We start from the raw sequence: 23284 nt of genomic DNA, 5'->3' as shown, positions 1-23284 counted from the left end.
CTTTTTGTTCAAATGAAAGGTACTTGTTGCAGCAGCTGCTGTTTCTCAAACCGACCAGCAGTGCCCCTCAAAGACTCTGCAGTGTAATATGAGATAAGGAGTAACACCAGCCTTCCTCCATTTATGGCAGGGGGAAGCGCAGACACATCGAATCTGTTTGCCTCACAGAACCATAGAATATTAGGGTTGGAAGGGACCTCGGGAGGTCATCTAGTCCAAACCCCTGCTCAAAGCAGGACCAATCCCCAATTTTTGTCCCAAATCCCTAAATGGCCCCCTCAAGGTTTGAGCTCAGTACCCTGGGTTTAGCAGGCCAATGCTCAAACCACTGAGCTATGCCGCCCGCCCCCAGCCCGTGTTTTGGTTTGCATTAAATTCCCTGTAGTTATGCGAACGGAAGCAAGGAGAACAGGCTGAAAACAAACGTTCATGTGAGCCATCACCCGGGCACGAGCACAGCCCCCCACCCGGGGGGGGGGGGGGTTGGCACCTACTGAAGCAACCAGCCCGCAGGACCTCAAGTGGCCAGTGTTACTACAGAGCTGGGGGCGGGGGGGGGACACTGCCACAGCGATGGGGGCAGGCAGAAGCCAACCGTCACGGCGGGAACGGCCAAGGGCCAGATGTCAACATCCCCCTCCCCCACCGCCGCCGCCCAGCCCGACACACGCACTCGGGTGCTCCCCGGGCAACCGAAGGGCCAGTCTCGGCCGCCTGCTCCCGGCCGCCCTGGGACACGCCGCCGCCCAGCTGCTCCCGCGTCCTGCTGACCCGAACCAGACACTGAGAAGCCCCGTCACGTTAACAGCCCCCCAGCCCCACCCCAAGCGCTGCCCCCGGCCTCCCCCACCAGGCACCTCTGCCCCCCACCCCCGGGGCTGGCGGCCCGGACGCAGGCGGGGGCGGAATGTCACAGCCAGTGACCCCCCTGCCCCTGCCCCTGCCCCGCCCCGCCCGGCTCGGCCCCGCCCGGCCTCGCGCGCCCAGGCCGCGGGGGGTCACCTTGGCGACGGCACCGAACGACGCCCGGCAGCCGTTGTTCCTCAGCCCGGCCGACACCCGGCTGCAAATCATGGACGCCGCCATGACCAAACCTTGGCAGCTTCCCAGTCACCACGCACGCGCGCCGCCACCACTGCTGCTACCATAGAGCGTGGGAGGGTTAGAAAGGGCCTCGGCTCCGCCTCTCCTGAAAACAGCGGTCCCCGAGGGCAGCGCCCAGATGGGGAACTCTATGGTCTCTGGACTCTCGGGGGGCCTCCGAGCCCAGCGCTGCCCTGCCCTGCCCTCTAGCGAGGGGAACCAGCAACTTCAGGAGCCCGCCCTGCTGGGATTGACTGGCCTGCAGGGGCCTCTTGTGAAGGGCCTCCTAGCCCCAGGCACGGTGGCTTCACCGGGGCCTGACCTGTGGCTCATTGAAGCCAATGAAAAGCGCCCCCGTGACTGCGGAGAGCAGCGGCTGTTGACACCCTCGAGGGCTGTGGGGGTGGGTGCAGACCCGCAAGTGACTCAGCGCTGCCTCCAGCCCCAGGGGCTGTGAAACAGCTCAGGCTCCAGGCGCAGTCCCTGCCCCAGTCAGGCTGCCCTCCCACTGGTAACCTGCCCGCCAGGATCCCCAGGGCTCAAACTGCTCAGGCCACCCATGCTGAGTGTGCCCAAAACCCCTGTTGTCCCTGGCTGATCGCAGGGCAAACAAGATGAGCCGAGGAGCTTGTGTTAACCAACCCCAGGGTTACAGCAAGAAACCTGTGGCTCGGTGTAGGGGGCCTGTAGTTCTGAAACTGGACACCCCCCTCCCCTTGGCCTGTTACACTACAGATTTCTGCAGCCATCACTACATCAATCAAGGGCTAGACAAAGTGTCCTCTCTGCCCAACATAGCTCTGCTGGCTAAAGTCCCTTGTGTAGATGTAGTTATACCTGAAAAACTGCTTTGACCAGTACAGCTTGTTTCTCTCGGGTAGGGTGGAATAACCAACAGCAGTAAAAACATAGTTTTGCTAGTATAAACTGCATCCACACTAGGAGTGCTTCGCCAGTGTAGTATACCAGTATTGCTATACCGATAAAGCTCTCCTAGTGTAGACATGGCCTATTATCATTATTATGATTCATTATTTATAAGATAACCTTAAGTGTGTGAGGATCTTTATTGAGGACTGCCTAACACACAAATTATACTGCTTTAACTACAGTGGAATAGTTAAAGCAGTGCAACACACACACAGGGCTTGTCTGCACTTACAGTGCTGCAGCGGTACAGCTGCAGCGCTTAGTGAAACCACTGCCCACACCAACAGGAGAGCTTCGCCCATCAGGATAGGTACTCCACCTCCTCAAGAGGCAGTAGCTATGTCAACAGGAGAAGGCTTCCTGTCGCTATCACACAGTCTACACCTGCGTGGGTTAGATCAGCATACCTACGTCGCTCAGGAATGTGGAAAATAAGTTGGTAGTGTATGCCAAGCCGCAGTGTGGATGCAGTTATACCAGTAAAGAGTTACTTTATAACAGTATAGCTATTCCTGTAAGAGAAGGAGAAAAAGCAGTAACAGTGTTCTTTTATACCAATATAATTGCATTCATACTAGGCATTGTACCAGTATAACTAATTTGGTAAAACATCACACCTCTTAATCTAAATATTATTATTATTTATTATTTGTATTACCGTAGTGCCTAGGAGTTCTGGTCATGGACTAGGCGGCCATAATGCTACATACCGTACAAACACAGAACAAAAAAATAGATGGTGCATTGTTACACCGACACAGAAACAATGGGTAGACCAGGCCTAAATGACACCATATGTTCAGTGTTCCAAGGAAATTACAGTCCCAATTTTTTTTTTTGTCCTCTGTGCAAGCTGTAAGGCCCATGTGTTTAAGCAGGCTTTAGCCTGAAACGTTATTACAAAAAACAACAGAGATCCCTTTGTTTATATATTTTTCTTGGAGGGGAGTTGAAATGCTTTATGAACACTGAGCGAAAATGTAAAATTGGTGGAGTTTGTTTTTTAAATATTATGCATATGCTAAAAGACTGCTCTGATTAATGCATGTTACAAATATTTCATTAATTCTGACTGACATCAAATGAAATAGGGGCAGTCACTATTGTGTTTAATTACAGAGAAAACAGCCTGATGTGGCACTAGGTCTCCACTAGCACTCAGATCAAGTTGTAACATCAATAATTATTTTTAGTCCCAGCATAATTTTTCCATTATTTCTATATAGTCTGAATTCAGTATATCACGTCAATAGCTAAATCGATACTGAAAGTCCCTTATTTCTATTTTTTTAAAATGATTTGTTTAACAACACCAGATTGCTCAACCCTGAACTTTGTACAATACACAAAAATAAAGTAAACCTCTGATTCGAGTTTACAATCTAGGCACTTGATCCTGCAAACACTTGTGTGTTTAACTTTATGCCTATGAGTAGTTCCATTGACATAGCTATGTAAAAGACAGAATGCACTGGGAAATTCAGAACTGAAAATAGTGTGCAAGTCAGTTGGAAGAAGCATTTTTCTTTTAAAAATGCACGGGGATCAGCTTGCTTCCATAAATTATGTATGTCAATGCTAGATCTAAACTGAAGGAAAACAGTATTGGAGCTGTAACTAACTGATGTGGTTAACAACTGAAAGTGCACAATAGTAAAACAACAGTATGAATTGTATTTTTTGCCAAAAACAAGTCTAGTGTGGATTAAAGCAGCTTTTGCTACAGCAACTACTTTAGGGGACACTGTGACTGTTGCTTAATTGTTTTGCTGCTGGCCCTTGACTGTACCTGATGTGCTGTCATTATCCATTAACATTTTGTTGAACTCAGTGGAATGCTAGGATGCACCTGGTACTTTCAGAAGCTCAAAGAATGGTTCTATAAGGATGTACTTGTTCCCGTGACACTAATGTGTTGCCAAAATTTTAGCAAGGGACCGTCAAAAATTTTCCACCTCAGTAATATATATGATATTTCTTTGGTAAAATACTCTTCTTCCGGGCAAAAACCTATTCGTTCCAGACTTTTTCCCCGACCAAAATCCATCAGTCCTTCCAAAGCTGCTCCTCCCATAATTATCAACCCTTCCACTATCACCCCTCTCTATGCACCATGCTTCCACATCACCAATCTCTTGTAAGTCACTCCCGATCTGGCATCTGTTCCTTAAAGCTTCAAGAAGTCTTATCTCAGAAGTGAAAGAGCAACTTATATAGGGAGGCTGTTGGATATGGCACCCCCTTATGGGGAGAGGTAAGGAATAAAATAAGGCTGTCAAGCGATTAATCACATGATTAATCACAAAGTTAAACAATAATAGAATAACATTTATTTAAATATTTTTGGATGTTTTCCACATTTTTAAATATATTGATTTCAATTATAACACAGAATGCAAAGTGTACAGTGCTTACTTTATATTTATTTTTATTACAAATATTTGCACTGGAAAAAACAAAAGAAATAGTATTTTTCAATTCACCTAATACAAGTACTGTAGTGCAATCTCTTTATCATGAAAGTTGAACTTACAAATGTAGAATTATGTACAAAAAATAATTGCAGTCAAAAATAAAACAATGTAAAACTTTAGAGCCTACAAGTCCACACAGTCCTATTTCTTGTTCAGCCAATTGCTCAGACAAACAGGTTTGTTTACATTTGCAGGAGATAATGCTGTCCGCTTTTTGTTCACAATGTCACCTGAAACTGAGAACAGATGTTCACATGGCACTAATGTAGCCAGCGTCGCAAGATATTTACATGCCAAATGTACTAAAGATACGTATGTCCCTTCATGCTTCAACCACCATTATATAAAAGTCATATAAAAGTGGTGAACACGGGGTACAGGATGTTAGATGGGGTACAGTGTGTCACATGGGGGCAGTACATGGAGAAAAGCAAAGAAGGAGTGAAAAGGTAGCCCTAAAACTAAGGATGAGGAGGAAAAAGCCAAGCCACAAGTCAAACAGAAGGAAAAAAAAGAAAAGAAAATGGAAATACAGAGAAGACAGAAGTACTGCACATTAACAGAGAGCCAGCTGAATATGAGATGGAATAAACCTCTTAACAGGCTCAGAGGTTCACATTTGCAAGAGAGAATAGCAGTACCTGAAGCATTATGTGCAGCATTATAGGACAGTGAAGTTCTGAAAATCCCAGTGGCCTGGCACCCAGCTGAACTCAGATATTCAGGTATCTTGGGAAAGCAGTACTAAAAACATATTTTCAAAGACCAAGCACCGCCCATATTCTGCTTCAATAATTCCCCTTTACTGAGCACACAAAAGTGGCTGGCCAAATCCTCTGTCAAGCACGCAGGGAAAGTCTTTGAAAATTCAATTACACGTGACTTGCCCAAGTTCATGTAGTAAGATAGCAGCAGAGCAGAAAATAAAACTCAGCAGTTCTATTTCCCAGCCCAAGCTCATTCTGACTATACAATTACAGCAAAGCATTCCTCTTTAACACTGTACAGCTGCAGTGGTAGTATCAGTCAACCTCTGCGAGCTCTCACCTGCATGTGCACATCATTATACTCTAGGAACAATCATCAAGTTTGACCACTTTGGGGGTCTGAGGACATCTTGATGCAAGGCAGTCCTGACAGTGTAACCAGAGGCAGAAATTCAAACTCCATCAGTAATACGAATGGATTATTCTGGTCCTTAGAAGAGGATAGGAGTTTGTGAGAGTCAATGAAGGTCATAGAAGTCAGTCTTTTTGCTTAACTGGGCCCTTTGTAAATTACGATATTAAAAGGAAGGAAAGGATTTTCTATAATAAGAAAGTATATGATGTAGGAATTCTCACATCTTTCTGATATGAAAAGGATTTGAAGAACTATTGTCTGAACTCTTAATATAAAACTAGGATTGTAGAGAATTACATAGAACATAAAATTGTAATAAAGCTAAAGGCAGGGCATAAGCAAAGGTAAAATAACTAGGCTAACTTTTGAAAAATTTCTTTTGCACTATTTGGAGACTCTTCAGCGTAAGTGATTCATACATTATTGGAATTCCCTCCAAGACCTTTTCCATTCACCTTATCCAGAACACCTTGTCCAGTTCTGGGAGAACACTTCATCAAGTTCTCTGGGATCCAAAACATTCAGTTTGACTCTGGATTTCATCATTCAGGTTCCTTTATTTGGCATACAGCAAAGCTACACTGAGTTGATCAGACTCAAGCATAGGGGGTGGTTACCGGGCATACCACACATCCAAAGTTAAACAAATCTCTTACTTTATATACATTTACATATTACATTGCATTTGTTATAGATTACACCACACATTTTTGGATTGGATTGGTTATTTGGCAGGAACCAATCCCTGTACAGCATGCTCTGTCCATGTGCTGTTCACATGGAGCCTGATCTTTACATGCCAGGATTTTTCTTGTCCATAGTCTCTAGCATCAAGGTGTTGCTGCTTATCTTAGCTAGCACAGACATCCTGACTCCAGCATAGTTTATCAAGCCCCTGTTTACAACTTAACCTTCCATCCCCCTTCCCAATTATGCCCACTAAGAAATGAGGCAAGTTGCTTATGTCAAGCCATACCTATATAACTTCCACTATATCAGTAGAAGATGGACAGTCTTTTTCCTTATATTTTCTTGGTGCCCCCCATAATCTGAGCATTGGTTTCTCCATCAACACAAACTTCCAAAACATGGACAATTTTCAGACAGAAAGCTGCTTTACTATATACAGTACCCAGATGTACAGAAACCCTTGTCTCAACCTATGTATTATATAATTTTTTAACATTAGCTTTAATAATTTTTTTAAATCCATTTACCCTACAGACCAGCAATTTTACATGACCTGTCTCCTTGCTTTTCATCCATGAATCTCAAAAGCACTTTACAAAGGACAGCACTCTGATTATCCCCATTTTACAGATGGGGAAACTAAGGCACGGAACAGGGAAATGACTAAAACCTCTATCCACTACTACCAAGCGACAGACACAGCAATATAATAAAGACTGATTTATTTAATTTTACTTTTGTGGTTTTTGAAAGAGTTAGGGCAAAATGCGTTTTCCCATTGTTTTTTCCTTTATTATTGCAAAAAAATATAAATTTCATAAACTCTAAAGAATTATAGCAGGTAGCACAAATAGCTAATATTTCCTTCTCACCTTTTGTCATCCCACTCTGTCCCAGCCCCCACCAGGTTGTGATAATTGATGTATTCACTGTCTAAATTAGGGCCCACTCCTTTAAGGCCTGGCATAAGCACAAGGGGACCAAACTAATGGGGCATAAGCAACCTTAATATTGGAATTTTGTAAATACTGAGTTATGACTGTGTAAACAATGTTCTTTTCGCCTATATTTTTAATGTAATTCTGTAGTTTTTTTTAAAAAAAGCAAACTGAAAAAACAGAGATTCTATAATGTGGAATCATATTGACCTTCTTTAACAGAAGGGGAAACTGCACCTTCCCAGCTTCCCCTTACTTTAAACCTTGTCTTACCCTAAGCCAAAGGAGTAGCAGAGGCTACTTTGCTGCTACTTTGTCTCCTCCATCTGGAACTCTAGCTCTGTGCCTGGGTGCAGGCTATGACTGGTGTATTACAGAGCTCCATGCTATTGGAGCAGCCTTTGCTGGGGATGGAATGCTCAGACATTTTAGCAGACAGCTTCTCAAAACCTCTAATGAACATATGCATATGGTGAGTTTCAGAGATTTATACAGCAAATCTGGGTGGATTTTCATTCTTTGACTCCAGGACCACCTCCTTGCCCAATTTAGAGATCCTGCTCCAAACCCTGGAGTCATTAAAGCAAAATTATCTACATTTCCCGAATTTTATTTCTGAAAACAGCTGAATTGTTTCACCTGAAACTTTCCAAAACAATTCAGCCTGAGGCAGAGAGCAAACATGGAAAAAAATTGTGCAAATGGTTATAGTGTGGTAAAGTTATAAGCAACTGAAAACAGGGACTTACAATAGAAAGTAGTAGGCAGCCTTAATTATATGGAACACAGGATACTGAGTTAGATGGACCACTGGTCTGACCCACTATGGCCAGTCTTATGTTTTTATGTTCTTACTTGTCACAAAGCTCTGTGCAAAACCCATAAAATAACTACACAAAAAAACTGAAGAGAGCAGATTCAACCAATAAAATAATTTGTATTTTCATGTGGTATCCTTCACACACACAATCGCAAGACATTTTACAGTCACTCATAAATTAAAGAGAAAAGGAAGGTTTTATAATAGATATATTTAATGTCTTGGAGGAGAAAAAGAGTTCTATATACCTGTGTGCAATAGGAAATGGAGTTTTTCCTCTTGGTTGACATGTATGACTCATATGGACATCTCTTTTAAATATTAATAAATATTCCTACTCTGCAGAAGAGAAGGTCTGAAGCACTGTCTTTGTTGTGGTTTGCCTGGACTCTATATTTACCCTCTACTAGTTTATCCAATGTCACTTTCACAGCTGTATTGCTTGCAACCATGGAACCAGTAACATTCAGGGCTTCTATACCATCAAAGTCCATAGGGCTTCAAAAATCTCCCAAAAGCTCGAGGTTAGGGAAGGAGGAGTTTTAAACAGAGAGAGCTACAGAAGCGAACAGGTAAAAAAGAGAGGGCCAAGAGCAGGTCTAAATTAGTAATGAAGAGAAGGAGTAGATGGATATATCACATGGATGAAATGAGCCTACAGAAAGTTTTGCAAAATAAAGAAAGAAAATGTTAATTGAATTCTGAGCAGCTCAGAAGCCAGTAAAAAAAGAACAGATGATGGAGATTACATGATCCAACTTCCCAGAGCAAGAGATCAGTGCTGAGACAGCATTCTGGATCCTTGTTGGTTGAGAAAATAGAGATTTATGAAGTCTATTAAAAGGTACTGCAACAGCAAAGACGGGAAATGATTAATGCACGGATAAAGATTTTAGCAGAGACTGGGTCAAGGTAAGGACAAATTTGGGGAATATTCTCAAGAGGGTTACAGACAGACTTAAAAAACAAAGAATATGAAAGATAAAAATAAATGAGGCATATTTCTAAGAACTTCTACATAATCTACTTTAAAGGAAACAATTGGATACATTGTTAAACGAAATCTGTGTAAAAGTACATTTCAGAATCATCCTATCAAGATATTTTCTTAGTATATCTCCTCCAAAAGAGTAACATATCCTGTCCTCATTATGCTCTACAGCTTGGTGTGGCAAAAAATCTGAATCCACTTGCAATCATAGGTTTCCTGAAGAATAAGAAACAGTACCCTGTTACCATCCCAACTAACAGCCATTCTTTAACTCTAAAGAACAGTGGATTGAGAGTTGGGAATCCTCCTGCCAGGAACTCACAGTATTACCTTGAACATGTCATCGTATGCCTGATTATTTTCTCTAGTGGCCTCTAACACTGGGTGCATTCACAGCTCCTGTTGACGTCAGTTACATAAAAGTGACCACCCAAAAATCTAAGTATCCAGGGCTAGCACCACAAAGAAATTTAGACTCTTAACAACTGCCACTTAAAAAGCCTGAGTCCAAAATTTACTCTCTCAGAACCCTTGCTCAGCTGCTGCCTCAACCTGTAGGTGCCTAAATTTATGCCTGTGGGCATGTGCAAAGCTACTTAAGTCCTGATGCTGCCAAGCAGCTCGGAATGTAAAGCTCCCTTGGAATTCTCCAAATAGGCATTCCCCTACCTATCTTGTCCATGGGGCCTGATCTCACAGGCATTCTCAGAAGCCACCTAAGTGCATCCCTACCAAGTTAGTCCCCCCTACAGAACACAGCTGAGGAGCAGGTGGTGATGGGTATTTTATACCAAGTGGAACAATCTCAACAGGAGAGACTTTGAAAGACTTACCCCAAAATACTGAATGGGATTGGAGTCAGCGACACCAGCAGTAGGAGGGGAGCTGCTGTTGTCTCCTCTTCCAATACATAGATACATATTCAGGGGCACCGGAACAATTTTTATACTGGGGCTGCTGAAACCCTGTATATGACAGAAGCCAGCTACTATTATTACTTCAAGCCACAGGGTGCTATTGCACGCCCAGCACTTCTAGTTCCAGTGACCTTACAAGTTCTGCAGTTTACTGAGCTTGTGTCTGTGTCATCATTGCAAGAACTTTGCCTGCTTGTGTGCTAACCAACAAGAAGGAGACCAGGAGGTCACACAACATTGGTAGCAGCTAGTGGAATCAGCAAGTAGCAGACAAAAGAAGGAAAATGGCAGATGACAGCAGTGAAGTGAGTGACATGCAGCAGAGCCTTAGGAATGGGAAGACAGAGACCAAAATGCTTGTTTTTATGCCTGAACCACTTATAGGAGCTGAGGATAATTAGAGCTCCTGGACAGGACACTCTGAACAGGTTGCCAGGGTGAATCAGTGATCTGAGGCTGAGAAGGCAGATATTTTGGTGTTGCTGTTGAAAGACAAGGCTCAGCAGGCTTGCATATACATTCTTCAGAAATATCTTTTATTCATATAGCACATTTTATCAGACTCTACTGTAGCTACTACTTTATCATTCCCTGAACAAAAAGTTACCTAGTAGATGCAATTTTTCAAATTAAATAAAGTTGTTAAATAAGGACTTGTTAAACTGAGATTAGTTTTTATAATTTTCAGCAAAATGGCCTTTTTCTGCTTTAAATTAGATGCTCACATCTTTTCAAAGTCCAGTGCAAAACAAAAAACAATTAACGAATGTTTTGGGTTCATGCTGTATCTCAAGTACTGCGCAATGTAACATAATTATTATGGGTTCTTTCTCATACTGCTTATCAAAATACTAGCACAGGAAGTAAAAAAAAAAAAAAAGCATCAATAAGACTAAACCAATGGATTTTTTGTTAACATAAAGTCTTTCTAAATTCCAAGATTGAAATAGAGGAACGCCAGCTTTTTCAGTTTGTGTTCCACAAGAGAACGCCTCCAACTATAGAGGACAAGATTATACAGCAAGTTGCTGCACTCAGCATCAGCTATGTTTGTTACAGCATTTATGCTAATGTTCTCAAATTTGAAAGATGGTCAGCTGTGGATAACCAAAACATGGCAGTGTCAATTTCCCCTGATTGTAGAGTGCTCTGGATCACGTCGGATGCCACCTTCCCGGTATACAAAGCTGAAACGTCACTGAAGCCAAGAATGGAAGCATAATCCTCCTTGTGACTGGTGTCTAGAATGGACCACACTGAGAATGCCACACTCAGGGCAGACTGCAAGAAACATGGCACGCACACCCCAAAAACTGGTGGTTTGTTCTATAAATAGATACACCAAACCAGTAACAAAAGAGCTTCTGTAGCACTACACTGGTTAACAAGAAGCCAAACACATCCCCTTTAGGCATTCCAACCTTTGGTTCGCATCCAGACAAACTGATCTTATATGATGAGAGGTTACTGAAAACCCAATTCACCATATATGAGGTTCTACCAATCCCAAAGGATCAAACACTTAATCCTATAGGAAATCAATATATATTTCAGATCTTGCCCAAATATCATGCTGTCAGCCAATCCTTAGTAACTAACTAAAGATTTGTTAATAAAAGATAGTTATTGCGTGGTTAAGAGATCATATACTTTATAAATAATTGCACAGTCCTCAGATCAGATTTGTAGCAGTGATGGTGACTTTGCTAGTTTGCACAAAAGTCTCTCTGGAATCATTCCAAAGGGTATAATCCAAATGGCATCTTAGATGTAGGGTCTTTCCAATTCCATGCATTTTCCAGGGTATTCCAAGTAACAGTCCCATTGTTTAAACTTTCCCTGTTTAAAGTTCAGCAGACTAGAAGATGGCAGGATCAGGCATGAGGTTTCTCTTATAGCTGAAACAGGCTGTCAGATGTTTTGAGCACAGCATGTGACTGCATACGTTTCTTTGTTGAGTACACACTGACCCATCCTTTGAAGTTAACATTCCATTTCCTATGCATACACAGGTAATCCAGTTATACTGATTTACATAAGGGAACTGCTGATCATCCATTATAACAGGGATAGATAAACTAAAGACAATATAGGTAATAGTACCAGTTTTCTGGAATGTCTCATACCTTTGATCTTCAGGTTAACTTAAGACAGTCACGTACATAATGTAAAGGCAATTAAGACATGAACAGGACTTAGAATCTACAAACCAATTTGGATAGATTGTTAAACAGGATATAGGTACACAGACAAACACATTTAGCATCTCTCTTGATTCCTATTACTACTAATGAACGGGTTAGTGATTGCTGGTCTACATCTCTCCTATAATCACACACACGTGAATTGTCCTGACTACAAATGCAATGCCTTTTGTTAAGTTATGGGTCATACATAGGTTAGCTGGTTTGCCAGTGTAACACTCCTTGACATGAGACATTAAGGAACTCTTGTAGGATTGAAAATCCTTATGCATTTCAGGAAATTAATTGCCGGCTGTGCACCCTTAGTGAAGTGAGCTGTAGCTCACAAAAGCTTATGCTCAAATAAATTGGTTAGTCTCTAAGGTGCCACAAGTGCTCCTTTTATTTTTGCGAATACAGACTAACACGGCTGCTACTCTGAGACCTAGTGTTACTGATGTGCTTCTTCAGCTTTTCCACTGAATTGTCAACAGCCTAACAAAACAGGTACACCAACTTGCTACTTTGATCAGTATTACATTGTTGACATCTTCAGCCCTGAGAAACCTTCGAGTGGTTTCCTTTGAAAACTGAGTATGCATCTCAAGGAAAAACAGCAGTTCTTCCATTTTCTTAAAAGCAAAGAGACTGCATGGTTTCTGGCTTTCAAATGTAGCCATTAGGTCAACGATTGGCTAGCACATTTCATTGACAAAACGCAACACAATCTTCAGCATTAAACATTGCATTTCATCTGACAGCTCTCTTTCAAGTTCCCACAATGAAACTGGTGCCAAGTGGTCACACACACACACACACACACACTTTTCTTCTTCAGCAAAGCTGTGATAATATTGAAAGTGCTTTTCATGGTACTGAACATAGCAAACCAGCTGTTCCCTCTAGATGCTACTGGGTCTGGTGCCACTGTTGCACTGGGAACTTCTTGCCTGATGTAATTTAAGTGCTTCATCTTCCTGCCCCTTGCCATATAGAACACTTGTGAGAAAGCTTTTACCAGTGCATTGACATCCTTGAATGGCTTATGAAAATTTCCACCCACCAGACTGATTATATGAGCAAGGCATGTTACATGGATGCTATCAGGAAACAGTCCAGACAGTACAGTTTTGCAAACTTTTTTCATGTACGCGGCATTACCCACATCAAAAACAACCACATTGTTCTAAGCAATTTCATAACTTTGCATAGTCTGAATGACTGCTCGAGACACAGATTTGTTTTCTGCATGAAGTGTATATCAGCAAGATAGGAGGAATCTTCCGATTCTATCTTTTACCAGTGGTGTGAGTGAAATGTTAAGTACATAGTGCAGCCCTTGTCATCAGTCATTTAATCAACTATAACTACATGTAGTTATCATTCACTTTGTACTTAAGTTTTTCTCTCTCAGTGTTGTAGACATCTTTAAGATTTGGAATTGCACCACCATTCTTGACTCAACTGTTTAGAAACTGACATATCAAATAATGGTCTGTTTTAGATAATAGTATGTTTACAGCAGCACAAATTAACACCAAATCACAGACAACATCCAAGCATTCACGATATGCTATTGTGGTTGTGTTGAAACACGTTGAAAGTGTACACTGCATTTTTTGTGACTCTCCCTGCAATGCAGCTTTTCTCTTTAAATACTTCTGTGCTTTGGTGAGGTGGTTTGCAATTGTCAATTTCCTCTGATGGTCCAGAACAACACTGCACATTTTGCAAGAGTTTTCCACCATCTTCAAACACCTGTTCAGGAAAATCTTTTACTCTCTCTTTTGCTGGTGTATTTGCAATGTGGGACCTTTGTCTTGGCATTTTCTGGCAAAATTGATCAATGCTTCCTTGAGCATTGATCCAACATTTTTCACAGTCTTTCTCTGTTAAGAGATATTATGCAATATTATGTGACAACGCATGCTATATTTAAAATTACAGGGTGTACCAGATGTTGAAAATGCTGCATATGACCAGATGGGAGACATCTTGGAATCAAGAAGCTCACACCTAGGATGGACAGCAACTGTGGAGGCAATGGTGCCCAACCTGCACTGACTATAGTGCCTGAAAACTGATTGATCCCACCCTTGATTATGACAAGTGACCTGTTCTTTCAAAGCCTAGCAATGGGGACACCAGTTTGGTATAAGGATTGCATATTTTCATAGTTTGTTCTTTTGATTATTTTGTTTGATATGTAGACCAAGCAATGTGTCTTTTTCAAAAAGGGGAGAAATGTAACCAAGTTACTGTGCTGACTGGGTCTATATGACTGATTGTGGCAAACATCCACAGACAGACAGCAACCCCTTAAAAGACGCAGTTCTTCCCAGAAGGGAAGAAGGACCCCTGACCCAGGAAGTAACGTGAAGAGGAAGGTCAGGGGTCAGCAGAGAGGCACTTGGTTCCCGCCCAGGGTGAGCAAAAGCACTTGGGGTCTGTGGTTACTATACTCATGTCTGTGTCATCAGTCCATGGACTCTGTCTGCTTGGGCCAACCTACCAAAAGGAGATTGTGAGGTCATGAAACAAGGACATGCAGCTGAGAGGTGGGAGATCTGAGTTCAAGGGTCAGCTGAGAGGTAGGAGACTTGGGTTCAAGTTAGGGTGGCCACTGACATGTTCCTGCAGTATCAGACAGTCCAACACTTCCAAGAATGGCGTGGGCTTGCCCCTGCCAGCATGACTTCCTATGCATGGCACATGCAAGATCATGCCACTTGGGGGATGCTATTTTCATAAGTGCACTGTTCCCCCAACCACCAGCCTGACCTTGCACACACTGTGTGTATGAAGTCATGCTGGTGGGAGCAGAGCGCCCTGTTGTTCAAAATGGCATCTGCCCTGCACCCCCGATACCTGACAAAAGGCCCTGTCCAGTTTTGTCCCAGTACCGGCTGGGGGACAAATCAGCCAAAAAGAAGCATGTTTGCTATCAGACTGGACAAGCAGCTTCCCTAGTTGGAGTCCCTGCTCTGGGCCAGGCAGGGAAGACACACCCCACCATTTAGTGTGTTAACAATAGCTCATGGTTTGAAGCCAATCTCATGATGTGGGGAGTCTGGTTCCCCGCCCTTGGGGTTGGCAGCCCTGCAGCAGGGGCCGCCCCAGCACTCCCTTCTCCAGTTTGTACCAGGAGACATCTGGTCACTGAGCAAGTAGGGTTGCCACCTTTCCAATTGCTGGTAACTAGACCCCAGAGGCCCTGCTCCTTTCTCCACTTCTTTCCCCACCCTTAACCTGTTCTCTATCTTTTTCCCCAAAGGCCCCTGCTCCTGCGCTGCCTGTTCCCACCAAGGCCCCATCCCTGTCGCTTGCTCCTCTCCCTGTCACTCGCTGGATTGCCTCCACCTTCTTCCCCCCTCCACCATCCCAGCTGGGCTCCCTCTGCTCCAGGGCTGGGACGGGAGCTACTATAGGCTGACAAGGAGCCTCCTGCAGGTAGGAGGTGGCCCCAGGTGAGCAGGGGCTAATGTGAGTTAATGACCTAGGGCCTTCCGCCACCCTGCAGTAAATAGACTATTGGTGTCTGGTGAGTACATCTGACCGGACACTGCCAGGTCCCCTTTTTGACTGGACTTTCCAGTCGAAAACTGGGCACCTGGCAATCCTATGAGCATGGGGCCGGCACCCGTATTTGCTCAATGGCAGAGGCGGGCTGCACTGGGAGTGGCTGAGAGGAAAATTCTGGCCTGGATGCTAGTTGGGTCCCAGCCCACTGACCTCAGTAATAGCAGGCCTTGCACCACCTCCTACAGTTACCAATTTTCTAATCACACAAACCCAAACACACTTGCCCTGCTCCTTCCCCCATGCCACACCCCTGCCTTGCCTCTTCTCTGAGCCCCCCCACCCCGCTCACTTCATCCCCCTCCCTCCATCACTGGCTCTCCCCCACCCTCACTCACTTTCACTTGGCTGGAGAAGGGGGTTGGGGTGTGGGAGGGGGCGAGTGCTCCAGCAGGGAGTGCAGGCTCCAGAGTGGGGCCAGAAATGAGGTGTTCAGAGTGTGAGAGGGAGCTCTGGGCTGGGGTGTGGGAGGGAGGGCTCCATCTGGGGTATGGGGGGTGGGGCTGGGGATGAGAAGTTTGGGGTGCAGGAGGGGGGTCAGGGCTGCGGACTCAGGACAAGGTTCGGGCTCCTGCCAGGCAGCACTTACTTTGGATGGCTCCCAGAAGCGGCCAGCATGTCCGGCTCCTAGATGGAGGCACGACCAGAGGGCTCCGCACGCTGCCCCTGCCCACGGGCACCACCCCCGCAGCTCCCACTGGCTGTGGTTCTTGGCCAAAAGGCGCTGCAGAATCAGCACTCAGGGCAGGGGCAGCGCATGGAGATCCCCTGGCTATGCCTCCACCTGGGAGCCAGACCTGCCGGTTGCTTCCAGGAGCTGCATGAAGCCAAGCCTGCCTTATCCCCACTGGGCAGCCCACCGGACTTTTATCGGACTATTAAAATCTCCCTGACTGACTTCAGTAGTCACCAGGAGATCGATGCCGACACTGGGAGACTCCCGGCCAATCCTGGAGGGTTGGCAAGTCCTCCCTCTCCCCGTCCCCACAGAGCCCTCGCCCCGGCTTCACGCTGCCACTCCCGCGCATGCACCTGGGCACAGCCGCCAGGAGCGCGCCAATAATTGACGTCCAAACTCGTTCTCCGCGCATGCGCAGCTTCGAAACTGCCGGCAAATTCCAACGGCGTCCACTAGGGCATGGGGGCCTTCTGGATTGGAGGAGTTTCGCTGTAGGTCACTTCCTGACGGCTCGCCATAGGCTCCGCGCGGGGGACCGGCAAGGGGGAGACGTGTCCCTCCGGTCAGGTGGTTGTGCCAGCGGCAGCATGGAGGGTGGACTGGTGCAGGTGCGTCCCGGGGTCGGCGTGGGGGTGGTGATTACCAGCCCCGCCCACCCTGACTGCGTCCTGCTGGGCAAGAGGAAAGGCCCTGTCGGGGCCGGCGCCTACCAGCTCCCCGGAGGACACCTGGAATTCGGGTAGGAGCCGCGCGCGCGCGCGCTGTCCCGCCCCTCCGGCGTCCCGCAGCGTCAGCGGCCGCGCGGAGCTCTCACTGCCCTCCTCCTCCCCCCCCCCCCCCCCCCCCCGCCGCAGGGAGAGCCTGGCGCAGTGCGCCCAGCGGGAGACCCTGGAGGAGGCTGCGCTGCGGCTGAGGAACGTGCGCTTCGCCTCGGCGGTGAACGCGGTCAGCGCCCCGGACCGGTACCACTACGTCACCATCCTCATGAAGGGGGAGGTGGATACGGAGCGCGAGCCCGAGCCCAGGAACCGCGAACCCGAGAAAAACGAGAGTAAGAGGGGCCCGGCCGCTGCAGGACCGCGGCAACCCTGCCCCTCCTCCCCCCGCCCCAGGGGTAGGGGAAGGCCGGGACCCCACGAGCTCCGCGCAGCCACTGTTGAAACCAAGTGTTCGGAGCCCGGCCCGGTGTTATTCGCCCTTAGCGTCCCCGGGGAGACCCTTACACCGGAGCCTTCCCGCACCGCCGGCAGAGGGGGAGTCCCTTTGTTCCACGAAAGGGGGAGCGCCTCTGCTCCATTTCCACTGCAAACACCAGATCCTAAGTGCAGGCACGTACATAAATAGACCCAGAAACGGATACTCCCAGGGTATCTGAGATCCTGAGCACGAGGGAGCTCATCGGCTGAAAGGAAAATCAAGTCACCTGGCATGATCCATCTCAGTAGCTTCGGTGCCCCTGGAGAATGGAATGCTGTCAGCTGACGTAGGGAGCACTGTAGTCTTGGTGGGCAGTCTGCCCACTGACATAGTCCCCATCATCATCCCAAGATTTGTGTACAAATCGCAGCTCTAGTTTTAGGGGATCTGCATTTAAGATCCTATCCAAAGCAAGGCTACCTTCCCCCCATCTCACTTTGTGCTCAACTGTAAGCGCTAACAGAGAACTGTGCCAACATGGGACCCACAGCAGGGAAGGGGTGGAGGTAAATTATGTCCCTCCTGAATCGCTTCCTTTGAGTAAAGGGCAAGATACACATATCTCAGAAAATTCTGTGGATTTCTTGTGCCATTTTTTTCTGATTGTTATAGTGCAGGATATTACATTTATGTTGCAGATGTAATTTCTGCACTAGCACTGTCCTTCTAAATGTATAGGGATGGTATTGCCCCTTTCTAGTTGTTTTACAGGCTGTGACACTTTTTCCTCTTTCTTTTGTACAGGTTGGGAATGGGTTAAATGGGAAGAATTTCCTCCACTAGATCAACTATTCTGGCCTTTACGCTGTTTAAAGGAACAAGGTTACAGTCCTTTTACAGAAGACTTTAATCATCTCAGGGGATACACAGGAAATCACCACTAGATGGCATAAAAAAGTCATTTTTTTTGTGTGTAAAAGACAGGGATATCTTGTGCCCTCCACCAGTATTCTGTCCCTGCCAAAGGCAGAAAAATGTTACAGTAGTTTACCATCTTTAACATCTAGAGTCTTTGTCACAATCACCATCCTTGTACCCAGGAATAGATGGGACTCCTTTTGGAGCCATTCAAAGATAGACATGTTCTCGAAGTAAAAAGATTAAATGTGCTATCTTATTTTACAGGATCCTATGTATTTGTTAGAACTGTAGTGTCTTATCCCATAAACTTTTATATATGTCCCATTGATGTCTGTGGAACTACTCATATAAAACTATTCATGAGGGACGTGTTTGCAGGAGCAAGCCCAGGAGAAACTGAGTTCCCCTTCTTTCATTCAGCTTCTTGTTTTTCATTTTAAAGTAAAGAAGGCTCGTTTGCTGCCACCCTGCAGTCAGAGTTGTGAGTACAAATTCTAGACCTTAACTGTAGCCTCACATCAGCCTGTATTATTTTAGTTGATGCCACCAGCCTCCACATGGAAAGATTTTATTTTTTTGGTCATACTGAATGTGTCTTGTATTGGCTGCAGAAGCATGCTAAGTGCTGAAGAGAAAAGCAGGAATATAATGGGTGGGGAAAAGAGATCCTAGTTTACAGGAATGGGTGAAAGAACGCACTAATGGTGACATTGATGTATAAATATTTTCAGTTCTACATGTCAAGGCTAGCTTCCCTAGCATTACTAAAGCTCATGGTCTTTTATGTAAGCAATTCATGTGTTAAATTATAAGAAGTTAATGTAAACATTTTATCACATTTATATGTACATAACTGTTCTAGGTTTGTAAAGTTTGGTACCGTTGCAGTCATGGGAGAAAGTGGCTTTCGAATGATACATAACTTGACCCATTTCTGATGCCACTGCATTATCAAAAGACTGAGCTGGGAGCCAGCAAGCCCCCGCCCTGCCCCCACTGCAGAGGCAACGCCACTGAAATTACAATTCTCTAGATTTTTATCAAATGACACCTCCTTTACCTTTCTATCACTAATTTGCTCAGATAATGAGATTTTTGTGTACCATGCTCCCAGACTACCTCCTTTGTTCTAGACTGATTATTTTTTAGATGTACAGTTTTCAGTGATGTAATCTAATCCCTTGACAGAGTAGCCAACAAATCAGAAAAGGAAATGCTCAATTTATGGTGGGGATCTTACTTTCTCAGTGTTCAGAGCCTTGTTTGTCAGCAGTAAGCACCCAGCTTACGAGATAGTTCAGCTGGTCTTAGTCATGCTAGTAGCCCACACAGAAACCAGCCCCTCAAATAGTCAGCTCTTCTATATTTTCCCTACCTGTTTTTACCCAAGATAGTCAGATTTTGGAAGACACAGTATATGCAGTAATTGTCCCTGGATGAATAAGGGAAGCTTTTGGTAACTGAATAAGTGATTGCCTACTTAGGTTCTTTACCCCGCATTCCATGGCCACATTTTCTATTCCAACCTTCAAATTCTGGCCCAGACAGCCTACTACAGGTGAAGTTAGATGTCTGGGAAGAAGTCTGAAAAAGTCAGCAATATTATTTCCAGAGACCTGGTGTCAAGGTTCCTTCCCCACTCTGAACTCTAGGGTACAGATGTGGGGACCTGCATGAAAACCTCTTAAACTTACTTTTACCAGCTTAGGTTAAAACTTCCCCAAGGTACAAACTATTTTACCTTTTGCCCTTGGACTTTTGCTGCCACCACCAAACGTCTCACCGGGTTTCTGGGAAAGAGTTGTTTGGAAACTTCTTTCCCCCCAAAATCCTCCCAACCCTTGCACCTCACTTCCTGGGGAAGGTTTGGTAAAAATCCTTACCAATTTGCATAGGTGACCACAGACCCAAATGCCTGGATCTTAAGAAACAATGAAAAAGCATTCAGTTTCTGAAAGGAAGAATTTTAATAGAAATAAAAAGAATCACCTCTGTAAAATCAGGATGGTAAATACCCTACAGGGTAATTAGATTAAAAACATGGAGAATCCCTCTAGGCAAAACCTTAAGGTACAAAAAGACACAAAGACAGGAATATCCATTCCTTTCAGCACAGCTTATTTCCTCAGCCATTTAAAGAAATCACCATCTAACACATATCTAGCTACATTACTTACTAAGTTCTAAGACTCCATTCCTGTTCTGTCCCCCCAAAAGCATCACCCAGACAGACACAGACCCTTTGTCGTCCCCCCCCCCAGCTTTGAAAGTATCTTGTCTCCTCATTGGTCATTGTGGTCAAGTGCCAGCGAGGTTATCCTAGCTTCTTAACCCTTTACAGGTGGAAGGGTTTTTCCTCTGCCCAGGAGGGATTTTAAAGGTGTTTACCCTTCCCTTTATATTTATGACACCTAGTATAGCCATTATGTACTAAATGATTTGAAAGTAGGGTGTAGTATAATTTCTGGACATGTTCCCATCAATAAATTCTTAGGATTTTCTGCTCAAGGCTTTAATGTGATACACGATCTAGGTTACACACTGTATGACAAGTTTATGCTCCTGTCCTCACCTAGAAGGCCTTTATTTAATAGTCCCCTGCTTATGTCTCTACTCTCATTTCCCAGTCCTATATGCCACCAAAGGGTATGTCTTCACTGCCAAGTTAACTCAGGTGATCAGCACCCAAGTTAGCCTACCTCTACTGTGAGCATTCCCCACTGCAAAACCATACCTGGATAATGCACTCACTGTTTCTGCATTCACTCATATGTGTCTGGGGGCATATTCCCTGGTTCTTTCTGCTGAGGTGCTCTAGGATTCTTTCCCGAAGAGTGGGAGAATTTGTTTGAGAGACAAGGTGGGTAAGGTAATCTCTTTTATTGGATCAACTTTTGTTGGTGCTTGAGACAAGCTTTCAAGCTACACAGAGCTCTTCTTTAGGTCTGGGAAAAGTACTCTGTCTCACAGCTAAATACAAGATCAAACAGATAGTTTAGCATAGTTAGCACATTCAAGGTAAATGGTCCCTTCTAACTCCTTATGCTAAACTATCTGTTTGATCTTGTATTTAGCTGTGAGACTCTGAGGCTATGCCTACACTAGTACTTTTGTTGGTATAACTTACGTCACTCAGGGGTGTGAAAAAAACCAAACCCCCAAGCAACGTAAGTTACACTGACAGAAGAACCAGTGTGGACCGCACTGTCGGTGGGAGATGCTCTCTCACTGACATAGCTACTGCCACTTGTTGGAAATGGTTTAATTATGTCAACAGGACAGCTCTCTCCCATCAGCATAGAGCGGCTACACAAGAGATCTTAACAGCAGTGCAGCTGAATCTGTACAGTGGTGCCACTGTAAACTCTCTAGTGTAGACATGGCCTGAGACCTTTCCCAGACCTGAAGAAGAGCTCTGTGTAGCCCAAAAGCTTCTCTCTCACCAACAGAAGTTGGTTCAATAAAAGATACTATCTCACCCAACTTGTCTAATATCCTGGGACTGACACAGCTACAACAACATTGCAAACGGAGAACTTGTTTGTCCTTCAGGGAGAATTACAGGAAGGGCATTAGAGGACTGTCAGCACTCGAGTGATTTAGCCTGCATCTTCACTGAGAAGTGGGCAGATTCAGCCTGAGTTAAAGCAGAGCTCAGGCTCTAATCTACACCCCCAGCTGAGTCAGCTATCATAGGCTGAAATCACCTTTAAATCCAGATAGCCTATGTGGATGGGGGGAGTTTGGACTAAAACTCATGTAAGAGCTCAGCCTAACTGTACAGTGAAGACATATCCTAAGTGTGTTTGTCCTTGTTGCTCCCTGTCTCTTTTTCCCATTCTCAGCTTCACACCTCTTCAAGCAATCCCTTTAAAGTCTTGTCTGTGCTGTTTCCCCTGGAGAATGTTATGGAAAACTAGTAGGGACTGACATAAGCATCAAGAACATTAAACCTGGGCAGCTGAGGGCAGGGACATTTTAGTCAGGATGCTGAAATAGAGAAATAGGTACCTCCTTCTGGGAAGAGAGTTGTTTGGGCTTCAAAGTCATTTCTACTTCCCTCCCACAATCCATCAGCTGCTGAGAGCATTCTAAAAGTAAGATGTTCAGTCTCTGGAATTTAAGCAGCAAATAACTTAGTAATCTAGATGTTAGAGCACCCTGCAGGCTCAGGTGGGAGAAAAGTGAAAACCTCTATTGAGGCTGGCTTTCCTCATGAAATTAGTGGTTTGAGTCTGAGAATCAGATGATGAAGTTATATTCATGACAGAGAATGAATAAGAGGAAACTTTTTTAAAATTGTACCTAAATCCTTTCATTAAGAATGACTTTCACTTCATAGAATATCAGAGTTGGAAGGGACCTCTGGAGGTCATCTAGTCCAACCTCCTGCCCAGAGCAGCACCAATCCCAACTAAACCATCCCAGCCAGGGCTTTGTCAAGCCTGACCTTAAAAACTTTTAAGGACGGAGATTCCACCACCTCCCAAGGTAACGCATTCCAGTGTTTCACCACCCTCCTAGTGAAAAAGGTTTTCCTAATATCCAACCTAAATCTCCCCCACTGCAACTTGAGACTATTACTCCTTGTCCTGTCATCTGCTATCACTGAGAATAGTCTAGATCCATCCTCTTTGGATCCACCTTTCAGGTAGTTAAAAGCAGCTATCAAATTCCCCCTCATTCTTCTCTTCCGTAGACTAAACAATCCCAGTTCCCTCAGCCTCTCCTCATAAGTCATGTGTTCCAGACCCTTAATCATTTTTGTTGCCCTTCGCTGGACTCTCTCCAGTTTCTCCACATCCTTCTTGTAGTGTGGG

At 44.8% G+C, this 23284-nt stretch overlaps 2 protein-coding genes across 2 annotated transcripts in view; one reads left to right on the top strand and one right to left on the bottom strand.

The window, feature by feature from the left end:
- SUCLA2 (succinate-CoA ligase ADP-forming subunit beta) overlaps window positions 1–1221 on the bottom strand; it is a 41141-nt gene extending 39920 nt beyond the window's left edge. The window contains exon 1 of the mRNA XM_084617463.1: window positions 1003–1221. Within this exon, the coding sequence (XP_084473589.1) occupies window positions 1003–1086 (84 nt within the window). The 5' untranslated portion in view covers window positions 1087–1221. The remainder of the gene's footprint in view (window positions 1–1002) is intronic.
- Window positions 1222–16738: 15517 nt separating this feature from the next.
- Window positions 16739–18725, top strand: NUDT15 (nudix hydrolase 15). Its single transcript, XM_084624075.1, has 3 exons — window positions 16739–17145; window positions 17261–17457; window positions 18348–18725. Exons 1-3 carry the CDS (start codon window positions 16754–16756, stop codon window positions 18485–18487), a joined length of 729 nt encoding a protein of 242 aa, XP_084480201.1. The 5' UTR covers window positions 16739–16753; the 3' UTR covers window positions 18488–18725.
- Window positions 18726–23284: the final 4559 nt, after the last annotated feature.

The sequence above is a fragment of the Lepidochelys olivacea genome, assembly GCF_965140295.1.
Source record: "Lepidochelys olivacea isolate rLepOli2 genome assembly, chromosome: 1".
NCBI classification, from domain to species: domain Eukaryota; kingdom Metazoa; phylum Chordata; order Testudines; family Cheloniidae; genus Lepidochelys; species Lepidochelys olivacea.
The sequence above is the reverse complement of the archived record's forward strand: the minus strand, read 5'-3'. Positions and strand labels throughout refer to the sequence as shown.